Source organism: Quercus suber, unplaced genomic scaffold, assembly GCF_002906115.3.
Source record: "Quercus suber isolate HL8 unplaced genomic scaffold, Cork oak 2.0 scaffold_193, whole genome shotgun sequence".
Lineage (NCBI taxonomy): Eukaryota > Viridiplantae > Streptophyta > Magnoliopsida > Fagales > Fagaceae > Quercus > Quercus suber.
Window position 1 is genome coordinate 1,028,123 of NW_027069651.1, and position 16,013 is coordinate 1,044,135.

The window sequence follows — 16,013 nt, forward strand, 5'->3', positions numbered from 1 at the left end:
TAAATTTTCTTCACAAATTTACCATATTAGACATTTACACAAAATTTAAACTACAATTCCCATCACGGACGTGAAATTTGTCTTAACTATATTGTAATTTTTTTATTGGGCTTAGCAAATACTACTTTATAAAAAATAATTAATTTTTTACTATAATTGTTTTCACACTGAAATACAAAGTTATTATTATTTTAATTTTTTGAAAATTTGGGTTATTTATTTTCACTTTCTTTTTTGCTTTCTAAACTGCCTTTGGTTTTTAGACAACTTTGGAAACCAGCTTGCGGTTTTTATTTTTGATTTTTTTTTCCTGACCCCTTGAAATTCAAAAGCAGTTTTTTAAATTTTCCCAGTAAACAAACACTTTGTTGTGTTTTTAAGATTATATATTATTGTGATTTTTTTTGCCTTCTTATTTTTGAGTGTATAAAGAGTACTGTCTGAGCTCAAATGTGAAAAGGGTCTGACACAGAACAGTCTAAGTTGCAGTGTTGAAAGAGCTAGTTGAAGTCTGGAAGTTACAGTCACAGGTCATGATCTTTGGATTTTGAACTATGTTTAAGTTCGAAGTTTGTTTTGTTTTTAAATATATGTTTTGAAAATTTCTGGCTAAATATTAGATTTTTGTTCTGTTTTGTCCTTTTATTTTTGTGTTATAAGTTTATTTATTTATTTATTTTTTATGATTTGAGCTATGGAGTAGAAAGAGGAGAAAAGTTGAATTAAAATTAGGTCTCGGTATTTTTTTTTCCTAAAATAATTTTTTTTTTTTTTTTTAAGTTTTTGTTTATTGTTGTTTTTATTTTTATTTTTTATTTACCCCCAAGGAGTTTTTGTTTGAGGTTGAAGCTCTGATCTCAGAAGATTTAACTTTGGAGTAAAAAGTATATTTAAAAAAAATTTTTAATTGCAATTTTTTCTGGTTTAATATTCTGAATAGATTATTTTTTGGGTTTGGGTTAAAATGTTTAGGTTTTCCAAAGATTAAAAAAATTTGAGTTCAAAAAATACATTTTGGTATTTTCTTTCTGGGTTTTGTTTTCTAATCTGGGTTACAAGTTTTATTTTTATTTTTTATTTTCAAGTTGAGGAAAATGTCAAACTTGAAGTTAATTCCCATTTTTCTTTTGATAAATCTCTGGCTTTTGACATGTATATATATTTTTAAATCTTTTAGTTTTTGTTGGATTTCTGGTTTAGTTAGCTGATTTTCGTATTGAAGTTGAAGGTTAAAAAAAGAGTTGAGAAGAGAATTCTTTAGCATTCTCCAAAAAATAAATAAAGGGTTTTAATTTGAAATCATAGTTTTGTTTTGTTTCAGTTATTCATGTTATCTGATTCTTGATAAATTTTCTTGTTGCAGTTACTATTGTGTGTCTGACTTGTAGAATATAAAATTTGTTAGCTCTAAGTGGTAGTTCTAAGTAAAAGTTTTGGTCTATGAATGGAAGCAAGAGAGGCTATGAGTTCTGGGGTTACTGTGATAGGAGCAGAAGCTCCATCAGCTTATCATGTAGCGCCAAGGTCTGAAAACCTGAGTCAGAGCCAAACTGCTGGTTCACCAGCTGTGACTGCTCCACCTGGGAGTGTGGGATTATCCGGAACATCTGGAAAGAAGAAGCGAGGTAGGCCGAGGAAGTATGGACCGGAGGGGTCAGTCAATATGGCATTGTCACCAATGCCAATTTCAGCTTCTGCTCCACCCGGTGGTGACTTCTCAGCTGTGAAGCGGGGAAAAGCACGGCCAAGTGGTTTGGAGTATAAGCCACATAAGAAAGTGGGAGTGGAACATTTTGGTAATGGGTCTTTATATAGCTGTATTTTTTGTCATTCAACTTGTGGATATGTTTACTATAACAAAATGCTGGTCACTAATATGTTATGATTGCTTTGGATGCTGCTCGTTTTTGTTTGGTTCTTGATGAATGTTTATAGTTTGTCTTTGCTGTATATAGTATAACTGCCATTTAGAGAATAATTGAGTTCCTGTACTTAAATTTTGGAACTTGTCTCTTGACTATTCTAAAGAATTCAAAGTTCTCCTTTAAAAAAGTTCTCTTTCAAGAGATTCTTTGATTCGTACTTGTCTAAGTATGATGTGGACAGTATGTGAGATGCTCTTGTTCAAATATGGAAGAAAAATGCTTGTTCTGTGAATAAAAAGGTGGGTTTTTTTGGGGTTGCTGTGTGTTATGAGGGAATATTCCTTATGTGGCTTTGGTTTGTTACTTCTTGCCTTTTTGCATGGGATTTGCCATGAGATGACAGGAATATAATGGAACCTAATAAGGCGTGTCATTCTTGATTCGTAAAACTTATAAATTATGCAGGCTTGACTTGGAAAGAGAGAATTATGTTGTTACCTCCTCAAGATATTGAAATCCTGATTTACTTGGAACTGTCAACTTCTTGGGTTTTCACTAAACTTATCAAAGGATTTGTTGCTTTTCTGCATGGATTCTTCTAAAGGGTTTCTAAAGAAATGAGATACCCTCTTCAGATTTGTGTCAAAACTGTTAGTTCTAGTTTGGAATACTCTCTTGCTTCCACATTGGTGATCTGGCTGACTTAGCTATATTGTAGTACACAACTAGGCCATTTAGCCTGACTCAGCTGTAAAATCTCGTACTCTCAATCAATGCTTCACAGAAGCTCATAATTTGCAGCTGATGATCAACTCAGGTCTCCTATTTAGGACACTTTCTGCTCTATTCGTTGTTATGATAAAGATCTACGAGAGATTATTTGTTGTAAGCTTTTCTTAGTATACATTTTACCTTTTCCTATTCATTGTCCTATCATCCTATGATTTTATAGTATTATCAAGAAACAATAAGTTTCATTGACTTAATTACCATATGAAATCAGATCCAACCAAGCTTCTAATTAAGGTGTGGTTATTACATTTATTGTGGAATTTAGGATTACAATCTCTGTTAAGATCATCAGTGGTTTAAGAAAAGGTGTGGGTTAACCTTCCCTCCTTATGGGCATTAAATCAAATGTGTCAAACTATGGAAATTTAGTAAAGGTCAAACCAATAATTTAATCCCAGCCACTTATACGGTGCATAGTTGTTGTTAGATATAATTTATGTCTAACAACACCTAATATAATAGAAGTTTCTGGTCTGTTTTGCTGAAATTTCAACTATTGTGGATTGAAGGCCTCTGCTCTACTTGCTTATTGCAAGAAAACTTAATGAATGTAAAAAATTATGTGTTCTTTCCTTATTTATATGCACTTTCAGCAAATAAAGTAGATCGTGGATCACTTATGCTCGTTATCCTGGATCTCTGCTTTTGTATGATTGTCCTTAAAAATTTATGTTTCTACTGTGTGGTGACTTCTTAATTAGTTGTTTGACATAGAGAGAAAATTGTTGGCCACCATTGTATTTTTGTACAAAAGAAATGGTGTTGAAGCATTTATATTAGCAAATTTTTGCTTAGTCTTAATGGTTAATTTCAAATTTATTAATTTGCAGGAGAGTTGAATTCTGTTGGTACAAATTTTATGCCCCATATCATCACTGTCAATGCTGGTGAGGTATGTTTGATTAAGGAAAAATAAATTAGCTTAATTTAGTAAATATGACATATTTTTTCTTGATTCATCATTGTTCCTATCATATACGTGCTCTAGAAAATTTTATGGTTGTAAATGTTCTTCTTTTTAAATAGCAAAACATCTTTGTAATGTACGGAAAGGATTGTCAAAAAGGTTATTGTTATATCGACACCACAGTTATATCTTCTTTTTAGTTTTCTTTCTTTTTTTTTTGGGGGGGGGGGGAGGGGCTCTTTTAATCTAATTGCTGGTGTCATGGTCCAATGTCTTACTATTTGGGTAACAGAGGCAAATATGTGCAAGGGCAGGAAGATCTTTTTTCTTTATATACATTTTGATGTATGCCTGGGTATTTCATCTAAAGCCCCCTTATTCTCAGATCTTATATTACATCTGTTATAATTAAGGTAATTAGTATTTTTGAAAGACATGGTGGGATTTATATGGCGTTAGGGGAAGTACCTAAGGAAAAAAAAGTATTTAGAGCTGCTAGCCTCTTGAGTAGCTTCTCTTAAGCTCTTTCTATTAATGTCAATGAGATTTGAAATCTGTTTCTTGACTTGATAGCAGTCTTTACATTTCTTTTGTCTTTGTTCCTAAAATTCAAGGAGTTCTTCCTACAAGAATTATACCAAAATTAGGTTTTCCCATTATATAGAGGCAACGGCTTAAATTACACTAAGTTCATTTTCATGTCATTAATTGTGTAATCTAAGAAGTGTAATCTAATTTCGAGTTCACCCTCATAATTCTTAATTGCTTTATAAAGATATTTCATTTTATATCCAACAATTTTTTGAATGCATTGTGTGAATTATACTGTGGTTTTCTTTGGTTGTTAACAGGATGTTACAATGAAGGTTATATCATTTTCTCAACAAGGACCTCGAGCTATTTGCATTTTATCTGCTAATGGAGTAATTTCAAATGTTACCCTTCGCCAGCCTGATTCTTCTGGGGGCACTTTAACATATGAGGTGTGGCACTTCATAACTCCATCTCAAATATATTCTCTTTTGTTATACTCTTACCTGGCTACACTTGTATGCTTTATGATGCACTTATAAACAGTTCTAATTTTCTGGATTTAGGATGTGAAATACTTGATGTTAGAATACATGATGTGAGCTTGGATAAGCTTAAAATCTAGCTTATGTATGGTACAACTTTTACAGCCTTACTTTTTCAAGGTACAGTCGCACTTTTACCCACTTTATTTTTTAAGCAAAATAAGCCATTCCAAATGGACCCATGAGCACATAACATGGATTTGACTTGATTTGGGTATGCTGGCACATCAATTTCTTAGAAGAGAAGGCACAAAAAAGGAAGATGATGATGTGTATAATCTGTATGTAGGTGGGTGGTAGGGTTTACTATGTGCTTGTACGTGTTAACCCTCCAGTTCAATGTTATTGGAAGAAGCAAGCAAATTCGTAAAAGAAGAATATGGTCTTTTAAAAGAAAATGATTAAGTACTTTTTTTTTTTGGTACGTAAGAAATTTTATTGAAAAGAGACTACTTCATGCAAAATGATTAATACTATACCCATGTTTGAAAAAAATTGATGCAAATTCCATGGCAAATTTCACCGGAGTTAATAATAACCCCAGTTCTTATAGATGGTATAATGCAACCTCAACATTTGTATTAAGGATTGATTAAATACTTTCTAGGCAAAACATTACTTGTTTGTCTTTTAAATACAAAGCTATTCATACTTGGGTGATACATTGTCTTATTGTTCAGTATCTTAGTTTATGCTAGCATAAAAAAATTATGACGGTAGGAATTGCAAAACTTACTTTTATAATTATTAATATATGGTAGTTTATTTACGGAGATGAATTGGAGGATTTGTAGGAATCTTGAAAGAGTTTTTATTGCTCTATGGAAGTGTATATTAGATATCTCTGAAAATTAGATTCTTAAAGAAGTCCATACACAATTTTTGTGTCTAGAAAAAAAATTAATTATTTTATAACCCTTCATTAGGTCATGAAAGGTTTTTTTTTTTTTTTTTTTTTCTTCGTCTTCTCTCTCTTTTTGAATCTTGTATTTTAGGAATTACTTTATTATTTTTTCCTTAACTAGTCCTAGATCCTTAGATTTAAACGTTAAAAAAACTGTGGAAACTATCTTTCTTTTGTCTATTCTTTAGTTGGTTGGAATCATCCAATCTATCTCAAGCTGAAATCAAACCTAATCAGATCTTCGAATCTAATTTTTGATGCATGGCCTAGATTTTGAATGCATGAAGGGTGGATAGTGGTACTAACATCTAATGACAATCAGTTTTTGCATTTAAAAATGCATAATTATTTGTGGTGGCATTAATTATTTTAACAATATGCATAATTATTTTAACAATATGGATAATTCACAAGAATATCTATACTGAAAATATACACAGTTTATTGCATCTAGTAAATGGAAACGGAAATTGTTATGTTGGCATGACTTAACATGTTCAGTGTTGAAAACAAACATTAGTCATAAATTTGACCTCAGTGATAATTTATGTTCACTTGTGAAACAATCTCTCTCTCTCCACATTTAAAACTCCCTCACCTTGTTGTATTACATGGTCTTTTGAAACAACAAGCATCATATCATAAGTTGTGTGCTAAAAAGATGAACTGCATGCCTTTGACTAAGTGTCTAGAGTCTTACCATGTGAGGTGCACACCTGAACCACTTAATAGGGCTAATGACAATGTATAAACACCTTTCTTACTACGTTTACCTTGACATTGTTAGAACATAAAGAAAGATTATGGAAAATGCAGGTCCCAAAATCATAAACTCTATAAAAGAGTTGTCTCCTACATGTTGTGGTTGTGTAAGTGGGAATCCTCTTTTTTTTTTTTTTTCCCCTTCTGCCGCATAGTCCGTCATTTTTTGTCCATTTATTTTAAAAACAAAGGACTTTTAATCCTGACTAACTTAAGATCTATGAAGCACGGGTGCATTTTTGGATTCGGGTGCGGGTGCGGGTTCGTGACTTGGCAATTTTTGAAAAAGCAGGGTGTGGGTGCGGTGTTTAAAAAATTATCAAAAATATTTTTATTTATATTTTCTATATATTTTTACTATTAAAATATTCTTAAAAAACACATTACTATGGCCTTGGATTACAAAACAAAGAAAGAAGAAGGCAAGAAACACAAAACAAAATGCAAAATAAAAAAGAAAACACGAAAGAAGCAACAAATATTCATAATAAAATTGAGGAAAGACAGATTTAGGATGTTTGGGCCTCATTAAAAGCCGATTTCGGCTGTTCCGGCATGATTCAAGGCCCATTTTGGCCGTTTCGGCTGCTGGCTAATACGATTTGATTCGGTCGATATGACCCGATTCAGGCTGAATCAGCCCGGTTCAGTGTGAATCAGCCCAAATCGGCGCGAATTGGTTCCGAGTTGGTGTGAATCTTAAAAAAAAAAAAAAAAAAAAACCTCAGATGCAGCACCGACGCGTGGGTAGTGGTGTTGGTTGCCACACCCTGCGTCGGGCCGCGTCAGACTCCGGTGCAGCACCCTCCCAGTCGTGTTGGTGCTTCCTAGCTTAAGATCCTCATCGTACCATTGCTACATTGAAATTATTAAAATAACTTTACTCTAGGTGAAATTCTATTGTCAAAGTTCTAAGAAATTTAAATTACTATTTTGATTCTATTACAAAAAATTTGAAATAATTTAAAAGATATTTCATTACTTATTCTAAATTATTTTAATTATCTACCATAATTTTTAGTTTTAATTAAAAAATTCTGTCCACAATATGCATCCCTTATACAACTTTAAGGCCAATTCTCTTTTATTTTTGTTAACTATTTTATTGTTCAATTTCAATGATATTTGTGAAAATTTTTCTTTACTTTACATGTGAAATTAAAATTAATCTGTGCATCACTCGAGCATACTGTTAGTTTGATAAGTAAACTATGGAATATGAATATGAATATTATCCACTATAAGAGTTTGTATGTAAACTCAAATCCTTGGATCATTCTATGTCATCCTCCAATCTATTTAATTTATTCCAATGCGCTTTCTATTTTTATTTGTATCTTAAAAATAGTGGTGGATATTGATTTACATTCGTTGTTTAAGAGATTTTTTGAACTTCTACTTCAAAAACCAATCAAATCCCATGTCATGCGGGTTTGTTTAGAAGTTGCCGTATGTGTCTCTTTTATGTTGCAGGCACCTCAACTATAACTGTAATGAGGACAAAAGTGGCTCAGAACTAGGTTTCAAAATCTTGATTGGAGATTGAACAAAGCTCAAATTGTAACTGAACAAGTGATAGACCATAAAATTTAATTTAAAAAAAAAAAAAAAACCAAAACAAATAAACAAACCAAAGGTCAAAAGATTTTGGTTGTTTGACAGAAATAGATGTTCTAGTGCCATGTCATATAGAAATTGATTTTAAAGAATATCATCATCAGAAAACCCAATAGGAAGTTGGGTCCTAGAAATGGTTGGGAAGTGAAAAAAAAGAAAAGAGAAGGTTGTACTCAATGCATTAAGCTCTTGCCTGTGCAGGGTCTTAAGAGAGACAATAATTGTATTTTGTATCCAATATATGCATCCTCCATTTCACGACTGGGTCCACACGTTTGTAAGAGGGGATGCATATATTAAATGCCTGAGATCCTTCTTCTAGGAGAGTTGGGTGTTTAGCCCTTATTTAATTTGACAAAGAGGATTAAAAAATGATGTGGGTTTGCTGGAATCAGCCTCTCCACACAAAAAAAGGTGTGTTTAGGGGGGACATCACCTGCTAATCACCTCTCATAGACCTCACAGAAATGGGAGTTTTGTAAACTGGTTTGATCTTATAATGAATTAAAAAAAAGTTGCCAACTTTCTGCATGTTGTATACTTATGTTTTGCATGCCTGTATATCTTCCTCCCATATATACAGGAGACCTGAGGAATTAGTGTGAGGCTTGTAGAATTAACTGGAGCATATTTGAGAGGTAGATCAGAAATAGATTATATATATAGGCATACACACACATGCACAAACACCTGTAATTTGATAGGTAAAGAATAATTTGTCTTAAAAAAAATGAAGTACAGCAGGTCTTCAATATGGGGAGTTTCTGGATGTATACGCTATGAAAGACCAACAAAACTATGAAAAATGCAGTCTATGAAATCTACAATATCACTTGGTCTTTCTGCATCTACTGACAGCCAATGAAATAGGGAGCTGATAAACATTGATTAACCCTCACAATCGATGACTCCTGCCCCTCAGAAGTTCTTTTAAGAAAATAGAGAATGGGTTTTTCTTGATGAGTACTTTGTCAGTATATTGGGAAATCAAAATAAAGAAAGAATAAAATCTTCTTGGCTGTACTAAATCAATTTCTGTTCTATGTATTTAAGGTCTCTTCTTATTGTTTTCTTGTAGGGTCGTTTTGAGATACTTTCATTGTCCGGATCTTTCATGCCGACCGAGACTCAAGGGACAAGGAGCAGGTCAGGTGGGATGAGTGTCTCTTTGGCAAGCCCTGATGGCCGTGTTGTTGGGGGAGGAGTTGCTGGACTCCTGGTAGCTGCGAGTCCTGTGCAGGTAAGCCTTTTTATGTTTATGTTTCAATTGGGTGTGGTGGGTTAAATTAGCTTAGAAGCAGCAACTGGGAGCGTATGGTTGATTGTCTACTTGCCTTCACTAGCATTGGAACATGGCTCATTTAAGATGTATAGAATACTTTACCACTATTCTTCTTCTTTCTATACATCTTAAAGAATTACCACTAGTGCATTGGGCCTGCTTAAGATGCTGCAAAACTTTTCTAGGGCTTAATTTCTCGCATCAATGTAGAGGCCTGACTGTCAAGAACCACAGAAGTTAAAGTAACCAAGGTTGTTATGGTTTGCAAGATGACAACCTTAGAAACACTAGTTATATACGTTTTTTACTTTAGTGAACCATGGCTTGGAATACCTCTAATCTTTTTATTTGAGCAAGTCAGGTTGTTGTAGGGAGTTTTCTACCAAGCAACCAGCAAGAGCAGAAACCAAAGAAGCTGAAAAATGAGTCCACCCCTGCTATTTTTACACCATCTACTACCATGGCTGTAATACCTTTTTCTGGTGCTGAAGATGACGAGGGACTGGGAGGAAACGGACATCAAAATTCAAGCACACCAAGACCAAACCTTGCTTCTTCATCATCCTTCCGAAGAGAAAATTGGGTGGCCATGCACATGCAGGACTCTAGAAAGTCTGGAACTGATATCAATATATCTTTACCTGGAGGTTAACATGATAAGCTGCAATCGATTATTATCTCAAAAGTCTTGCTGACTATATTGTTCCCTGATCTTGTTTCTCTATATGTATGAAGTATTGCTTCGAATAACTAAAATTGTCTTCAAATGATATTGATTATTGTAAGAGGAAGTAGGGTAAAGGTACTGAACTTCCAACTAGGATTATACATTTTCTTATGAGGTAGATCTGATTTGTAGGCTAATTATGTAGGTTTCTGCAGGTGTATGGGTAGGATCTTTTGATGTAATTGCAATCGGTGATTGGCTACCCTTGTTATCATGATATCTTCTGTCATCATTTCAGGTCCAGCGACCCAATCTGTTCTTTCTTCTACTTTCTGGTTCATGTTAGAGCATTCCAATCAGCTCTTTTGTAAAAAATGTCATTTTGACACACTAAAAGCTTTATTATTTTAGTACATCAGTTTACAATATCTCATTTATCACATGTTTTATCTTTCAATTATATCCTTTAAAATAATATTTACAACATATTAGAATAATATATTAACTCTTCCCACCGCCATCAACAACAACAATGGCACAACCAACATTGCCACAACAACGGCTGCTAACAACCGCTGCTGTAACAACATCGATAGCAATCACCGACAAAAACCTACATTCACCAATGTTGCCTAAAAGAAAAAAAAAAAAAAGGAAAAAGAAAAAAAAATTCACAACAACTTACTACATTCACAAGCCTCAAAACCTATCCCAAATCAAACAAATCCACAATCTAGCTCCAAAATCTCCTTCCTCACGCTCTTTAGCAATGGTTTCCTTGACCCTGCTGTCGGAGTCCCTCCAGCACATCTGCGAATATCGAATCAGAATTGCCTTCTTCTTCGTACTCGTCGGAGGTGGCAAAGACGGAGATGGGGTTATTGTCAATGCGGAAGAATACTCGGTCATTACTAGGTGAGTCATCATAAATGGGATTGGATGAGGGCTGTGGAGGTCGGCGGCGAAGGCTGTGGACAAGAAAGAGAGAGATAGTGACTGGGGAAAAAAAAAAAAAAGAGAGAGAAAGAGGCGCAGAGAGTGAACAGAAAAAGGAAAAAAGAAAAAAGAACTCAAAGCCATGCGGTGAAGATGCTGGAGAAGAAAGAAGAAGAAAAAAGGGAAGAGGGAGTGACAGGAGATAAGGAACCGGCAGAGGAAGAAAGAAGAAAAAAGTAAGAGAGAGAAGAAAGAGAAGTAATAAAAGAAGAGAGAGGAAATGAATAATATTTTTTTTTAGTACATCTGTCTGTACTGTTTCAAAGATAGAACGGTACTGTTCATATGCGTCAAAATTGATAGGATTTAGAACACTTCATGGAAGAGTTTTCTGGTATTTGGTGTGCCAAATGCCGAATATTTGGCATTTGGCACACTTGATGGTAATGATTTTAGGAGCAGCTTTTTTTTTTTTTTTTTTTTTTCGCAACACATTTCATAATATATATATATATATAAATTTTTTTTTTGGGTAAAAAAGGACTTTTATTCAAGGAACTAAGAAACAGAAACAATTACATCAGAATCAGGACAAAACCTGAAATGAAAAAGACCATATAGGTCAGCAAGATAAAACTCCAACAGATTAGATGGAGGGGAATCATAATACAACATATCTGAATCTTGAAGAGATCCTATTCTAGCAAGAGCATTTGCACAAGCGTTTGCTTCTCTATAGCAATGGCTCACTTTAATTTGCGAAACTTGAGAAATAAGAAGTCTACAATCAGCCACAAGGGATGAGTTAGTAGCATTGGAGGTTTGTCATTGTTCATCAATTCAACAATAGCTTGTGCATCTATCTCTACTTCAAGAGCACTAATTCTCAAGTTCAAACACATAATTAACCCATCCCTTAAAGCCCAAAGCTCTGCTAGGAAACTGGTGGTTTTTCCTATGCTTCTGGAGAAATCTTGAATCCACACTCCATAATCTGATCGAAGAATGCCCCCTCCACCTGCTGTACCCGGGTTTCCAAGAGCTAAACCATCTGTATTCAGCTTGAACCAGTTGCAGTACGGTCTATCCTATCTGATGCTTCTCTCGACATGAGGACTCTTGGAAGAGTTTCCTTGAGCACAAAAAACAAACTCAGTTGTTCTATGAATGACTTCGGCGTGAATATCATAGTTTGGACTGTGATTCTGGAAAACTACTCTGATTTGATGTTGCCAAATGATCCAAACACCAAAAGCAAAAACCACGTTCCAAGGCAACCCCATACTCCCAGATTTTGTATTTACCTTATAATTAAACTTCAACCAATCTTGAAGGTTCATACTGAAAGAATCAACTCTACTATTTGCTCCAAGGTTTTGCCAGCAGTTTAAAACAAAAGAACAGTCCCTTAAGAGGTGAATAATAGTTTCTGGAGCTTGATGACATATTGGGCAAGAGATGTTCATAGGGATTCCTCTAGCTGCATGGCATTCACGGGTGGCAATGCTGTTGTGTAAGCACATCCAGATGAAGAATTGGACCCTTGGAAGAATATTTAATTTCCAAACCCAAATGCCATTGAAGGAGTGGAGAGGTTCGGGTTGCTGTAAGGACAAAAAGGTAGGCACTACTGAGGTTGAACTGACCATTGGAGGTTGTTGCCCATATCAACCTGTCCTCTGTTGACGCAATACATGAGTGAGGCATAGCTCAAATTTCCATGACAATCTGACTTGGCAAGGTAATAGAAATCTTCCCCCAATCCCAACCCAAGTCTGAGACTAAGTCCTTGACTTTAAAATCCTCTTCCCCTCTCATGAGAGGCCCCTGCATAGTAGCTCTCAAAGGTCCATTTGACGTCCAATTATCGAACCAAAAGTTGATGTTACTGTCACGGCCTAGACTCCATCTAGTGCCTTTTGCAAAAATATCTAACCCCTTCCTCATTGCTTTCCAAGTACGGGAACTAGGCAAAGCAGAAAGTTTACGTCTTGATTAGAGGCTCCAGCATGTCTTAGCGGAAAGCCTAAATAGGATTTCAGATTAAATGTAGGTTGAAACCCAAGAATATCACAAAACTCTTCTCTTTGATCACTATTAACATTTGGATAGAAAAACACCTTGGTCTTGCTATAATTTATCTTCTTTCTGGACCTTGTGCAAAACTCATCAAAAGCTTCCCTCACACTATTGCAATTTGCAGCATCCGCTTTGGCAAAAATGAGGAGGTCATCGGCAAAGAAAAGATGGGTGAAAGCTGGCCCACTTTTTGAAGCTTTAACCAGACTCCAGCTTCCATTTGCACTTTTTTCCTCAATAATTTTGCCCAAAACTTCCATGCAAAGGATGAATAAATAAGGCGATAGTGGATCGCCTTGCTGGATCCCCCTTGACGGGAAAAAAGGATCTAAAACTCCACCATTAAAAAATATAGAACTGGAGGTAGTGGAAACACAACTCATAATCACCTGAATTAAATCAGAAGGAAATCTGACCTCTTGAAGAACTTCCCTTATAAAGGACCATTCAAGCCTATCATATGCTTTTTCGAGATCAACTTTGATTATCATGTGACCAATCTTCCATTTTTTCTGCTGACAGTGTATATTATCTCTTGGGCAATTATAGCATTATCCACACCTTTTTGCCTCGGTACAAAGGCTGATTGAAATGGGGAAACTAGCTTCTCCATGAGTGGCCTGATTCTTGCCACTATAATCTCAGTTATGATTTTATAAGCAGTATTACAGAGACTTATGGGCCTAAAGTTTCCCACTGTTTCCGGGCCTTTGATCTTAGGAATAAGAGCGATGTGGGTTTGATTTAGGGAAGTTGGGATCCTTTTATCTTGGAAGATTTTTTTAATTTCTTCTGAGACAGAGTGACCAACTACCAGCCAGAATCTTTGAAAGAACCCAACATGTAGCCTATCAAGACTAGGGGATTTGAAAGGCTTCAAGGACCAAAGAGCATGTCTGATTTCCTCATCAAACACAGGGATGTTGATGTAGTTGCCTCCTCTTCAGAAATGTGGGGCCAAACTGGATCACTTAAAAGTGTGGTCCTTGCTGAAAAGGTGAGCTCTGAGGAAAAAAGCTTAATAAAATGATCACGAACAAACTCCATGACTTCTGCAGTGTCATTTATCCAATCTCCTTGGCTGTTTTTGAGATTTAGAATTTTATTACACTTCCTTCTTATCAAAGTGGACACATGGTAGAAAGAAGTATTACGATCCCCCTGAATCATCCAATTGATACGGGACTTGAGAGCCCAGAGCTCCTGTTCTTGTTCCAAGATAGAATTGAGCTCTATTCGAAGCTCTTTTTCTAAGTTGACAAGAAAGTAAGTAGGCCTAACTTCCATGGCTCTTTGAATACCACTCAGTCGAGCGAAGAGTCTTTTCTTCTTTGCAAATATGTTTCCAAAGTGATCACGATTCCAGAGCTTGACCTCTGTTGTGAACTTATTTATGGAATCATATAACCCAGCATGGTTAGCCCAAGCATTCCTCACTAAATCCGGGAAAGAGTTATCCGAGAGCCAGAAGCTTTGAAATCTGAATGGTTTGTCTAGTCTGTAGGTTGATTGAGGATGAAAATCAAGCAACACTAGGTAGTGGTCTGAAAAGCATCTCGTAAGGTGAGAAACTTGGGCTTCCGGATACAGCATACACCAATTAGGATTTGCAAAGAACCTGTCAAGCCTTTCTTGGATGAGAGAACTGACACCATAACCATTTGACCAGGTGAATCTTGGCCCTTGAAATCCGAGATCAGCCATATTACAAGCATCTATACATTCTTTGAAAGAAAGAGTTCTAGAAAGGTTAACAGGTATACCACCAAACTTATCATCATTAGACAATAATTCATTAAAATCTCCAGCAATGACCCAAGGTAAATTATGTAAATTTGCAACAACAGACAAATTGTCCCAAAGCATACATCTTTCTCTATGCCTAGGATTGCCATATATGGCAGTAAATATCCAATTAAGATTAGAAGACCTTACCTTAACAACGACATGGATCTCCTGTTCTGTGCTAGCGAGATTTGTAACTTCAATCCTATATGTGTTCCAAAGCAACCATAGACCTCCAGCGTAACCCACGGTATCTGTGTGGATTGCTCCTTGGAAAGGAAGAGTGTCAGAAATTTCTTTTGCTCTGACTCCCCCTATATGAGTCTCCTTGATGACGAGAATTGTCGGGTCGTGATCAGCAGCCAAATCTTGCACATGGGATTTAAAGGAGGGCTTCAAAGCTCCCCTGCAGTTCCATATTATTGCATTCATCATGAGATATTATTGAGGAGGTGGGAGCTCATTAACATGATGGATGGACCACGCCACCTCCCTCAAGTTCCATCTGGACTGTTGCATCCTCTCCTTGGAGGTGCCTCTCCCCAGCATCAGAGTAACCCACTGCAGGATTACCCCCATCATCATCTCCCTTGAGCTGCATTCCTTCATCCTCCCTTTCGTTAGAGTTGGACCTTGGTTGAATTTGTCTAAGATTGGCACCGACGAAAGCTGTGGCACACTCTTCCATACTGTCACAGTTTTCCCTTTCCTCTCTGACTTGAACCTCCTCCAAGTTAGCGCCATTAATTGCCACACCAATCCTGACCGTGATTGTGTTCCCACCCTTACACTGCTCTCCAATGATGGAAGGATGATTTTCCAAGCTTTTATTAGGATGGGACTGAACCAACCCAATTTGTACCTGCTGTGTGCTCTGATATCCTCTTTCTTCTATAATCGGTTCACTGGTGAATTTGAAACTTCGATCAGTGAAGTTCATTGGCGAAGTGATAAAGCTAGAGTTTGTTGTGTCTGTGTCAAAAGGATTTTTGGATGAGGAGGCGTAATGCTTTGAAAGTGCTGAATCCCTAGCTTGACCTTTATTTGTTTTACCCTTTTGTCCAAAAGTAGACTTTGCTTGGCCCTTTATTGCTTTTCCCTTCTGTCCGTAGTTAGATCTCATGTCATGGGGTTTATGGATTGGGCTTTTAGATAGCCCACCTTGTACTAGTTTCTCCTTTGTGGGCTCTTCCATCCCACTAGACTTCCTTTTCCCCTCCTTTACTTGGCCCACGTCGGTTTTAAAAGCCACCTCACTGGACTGCCAATGTACAACATCCGTATTTGCTTTAGGGGACACCACTATCTTTCCTGCCATTCCTAGCTGCATTCTTTTTACGT

The 16,013-nt window shown here is 36.0% G+C and overlaps 2 protein-coding genes across 2 annotated transcripts; one reads left to right on the forward strand and one right to left on the reverse strand.

The window, feature by feature from the left end:
• The first annotated feature begins 208 nt into the window (after positions 1-208).
• Positions 209-10,164, forward strand: LOC112022975 (AT-hook motif nuclear-localized protein 1). The gene is made up of 6 exons (XM_024055594.2): positions 209-530; positions 1,364-1,796; positions 3,488-3,549; positions 4,416-4,547; positions 9,002-9,163; positions 9,567-10,164. The coding sequence occupies exons 2-6, from the start codon at positions 1,445-1,447 to the stop codon at positions 9,855-9,857; spliced, it is 999 nt and encodes a 332-aa protein (XP_023911362.1). The 5' UTR covers positions 209-530; positions 1,364-1,444; the 3' UTR covers positions 9,858-10,164.
• A 3,599-nt stretch (positions 10,165-13,763) lies between these two features.
• Positions 13,764-15,104, reverse strand: LOC112022982 (uncharacterized). The gene has a single exon (XM_024055600.1). The coding sequence runs from the start codon at positions 15,102-15,104 to the stop codon at positions 13,764-13,766; it is 1,341 nt and encodes a 446-aa protein (XP_023911368.1).
• Between the last annotated feature and the right edge of the window lie 909 nt (positions 15,105-16,013).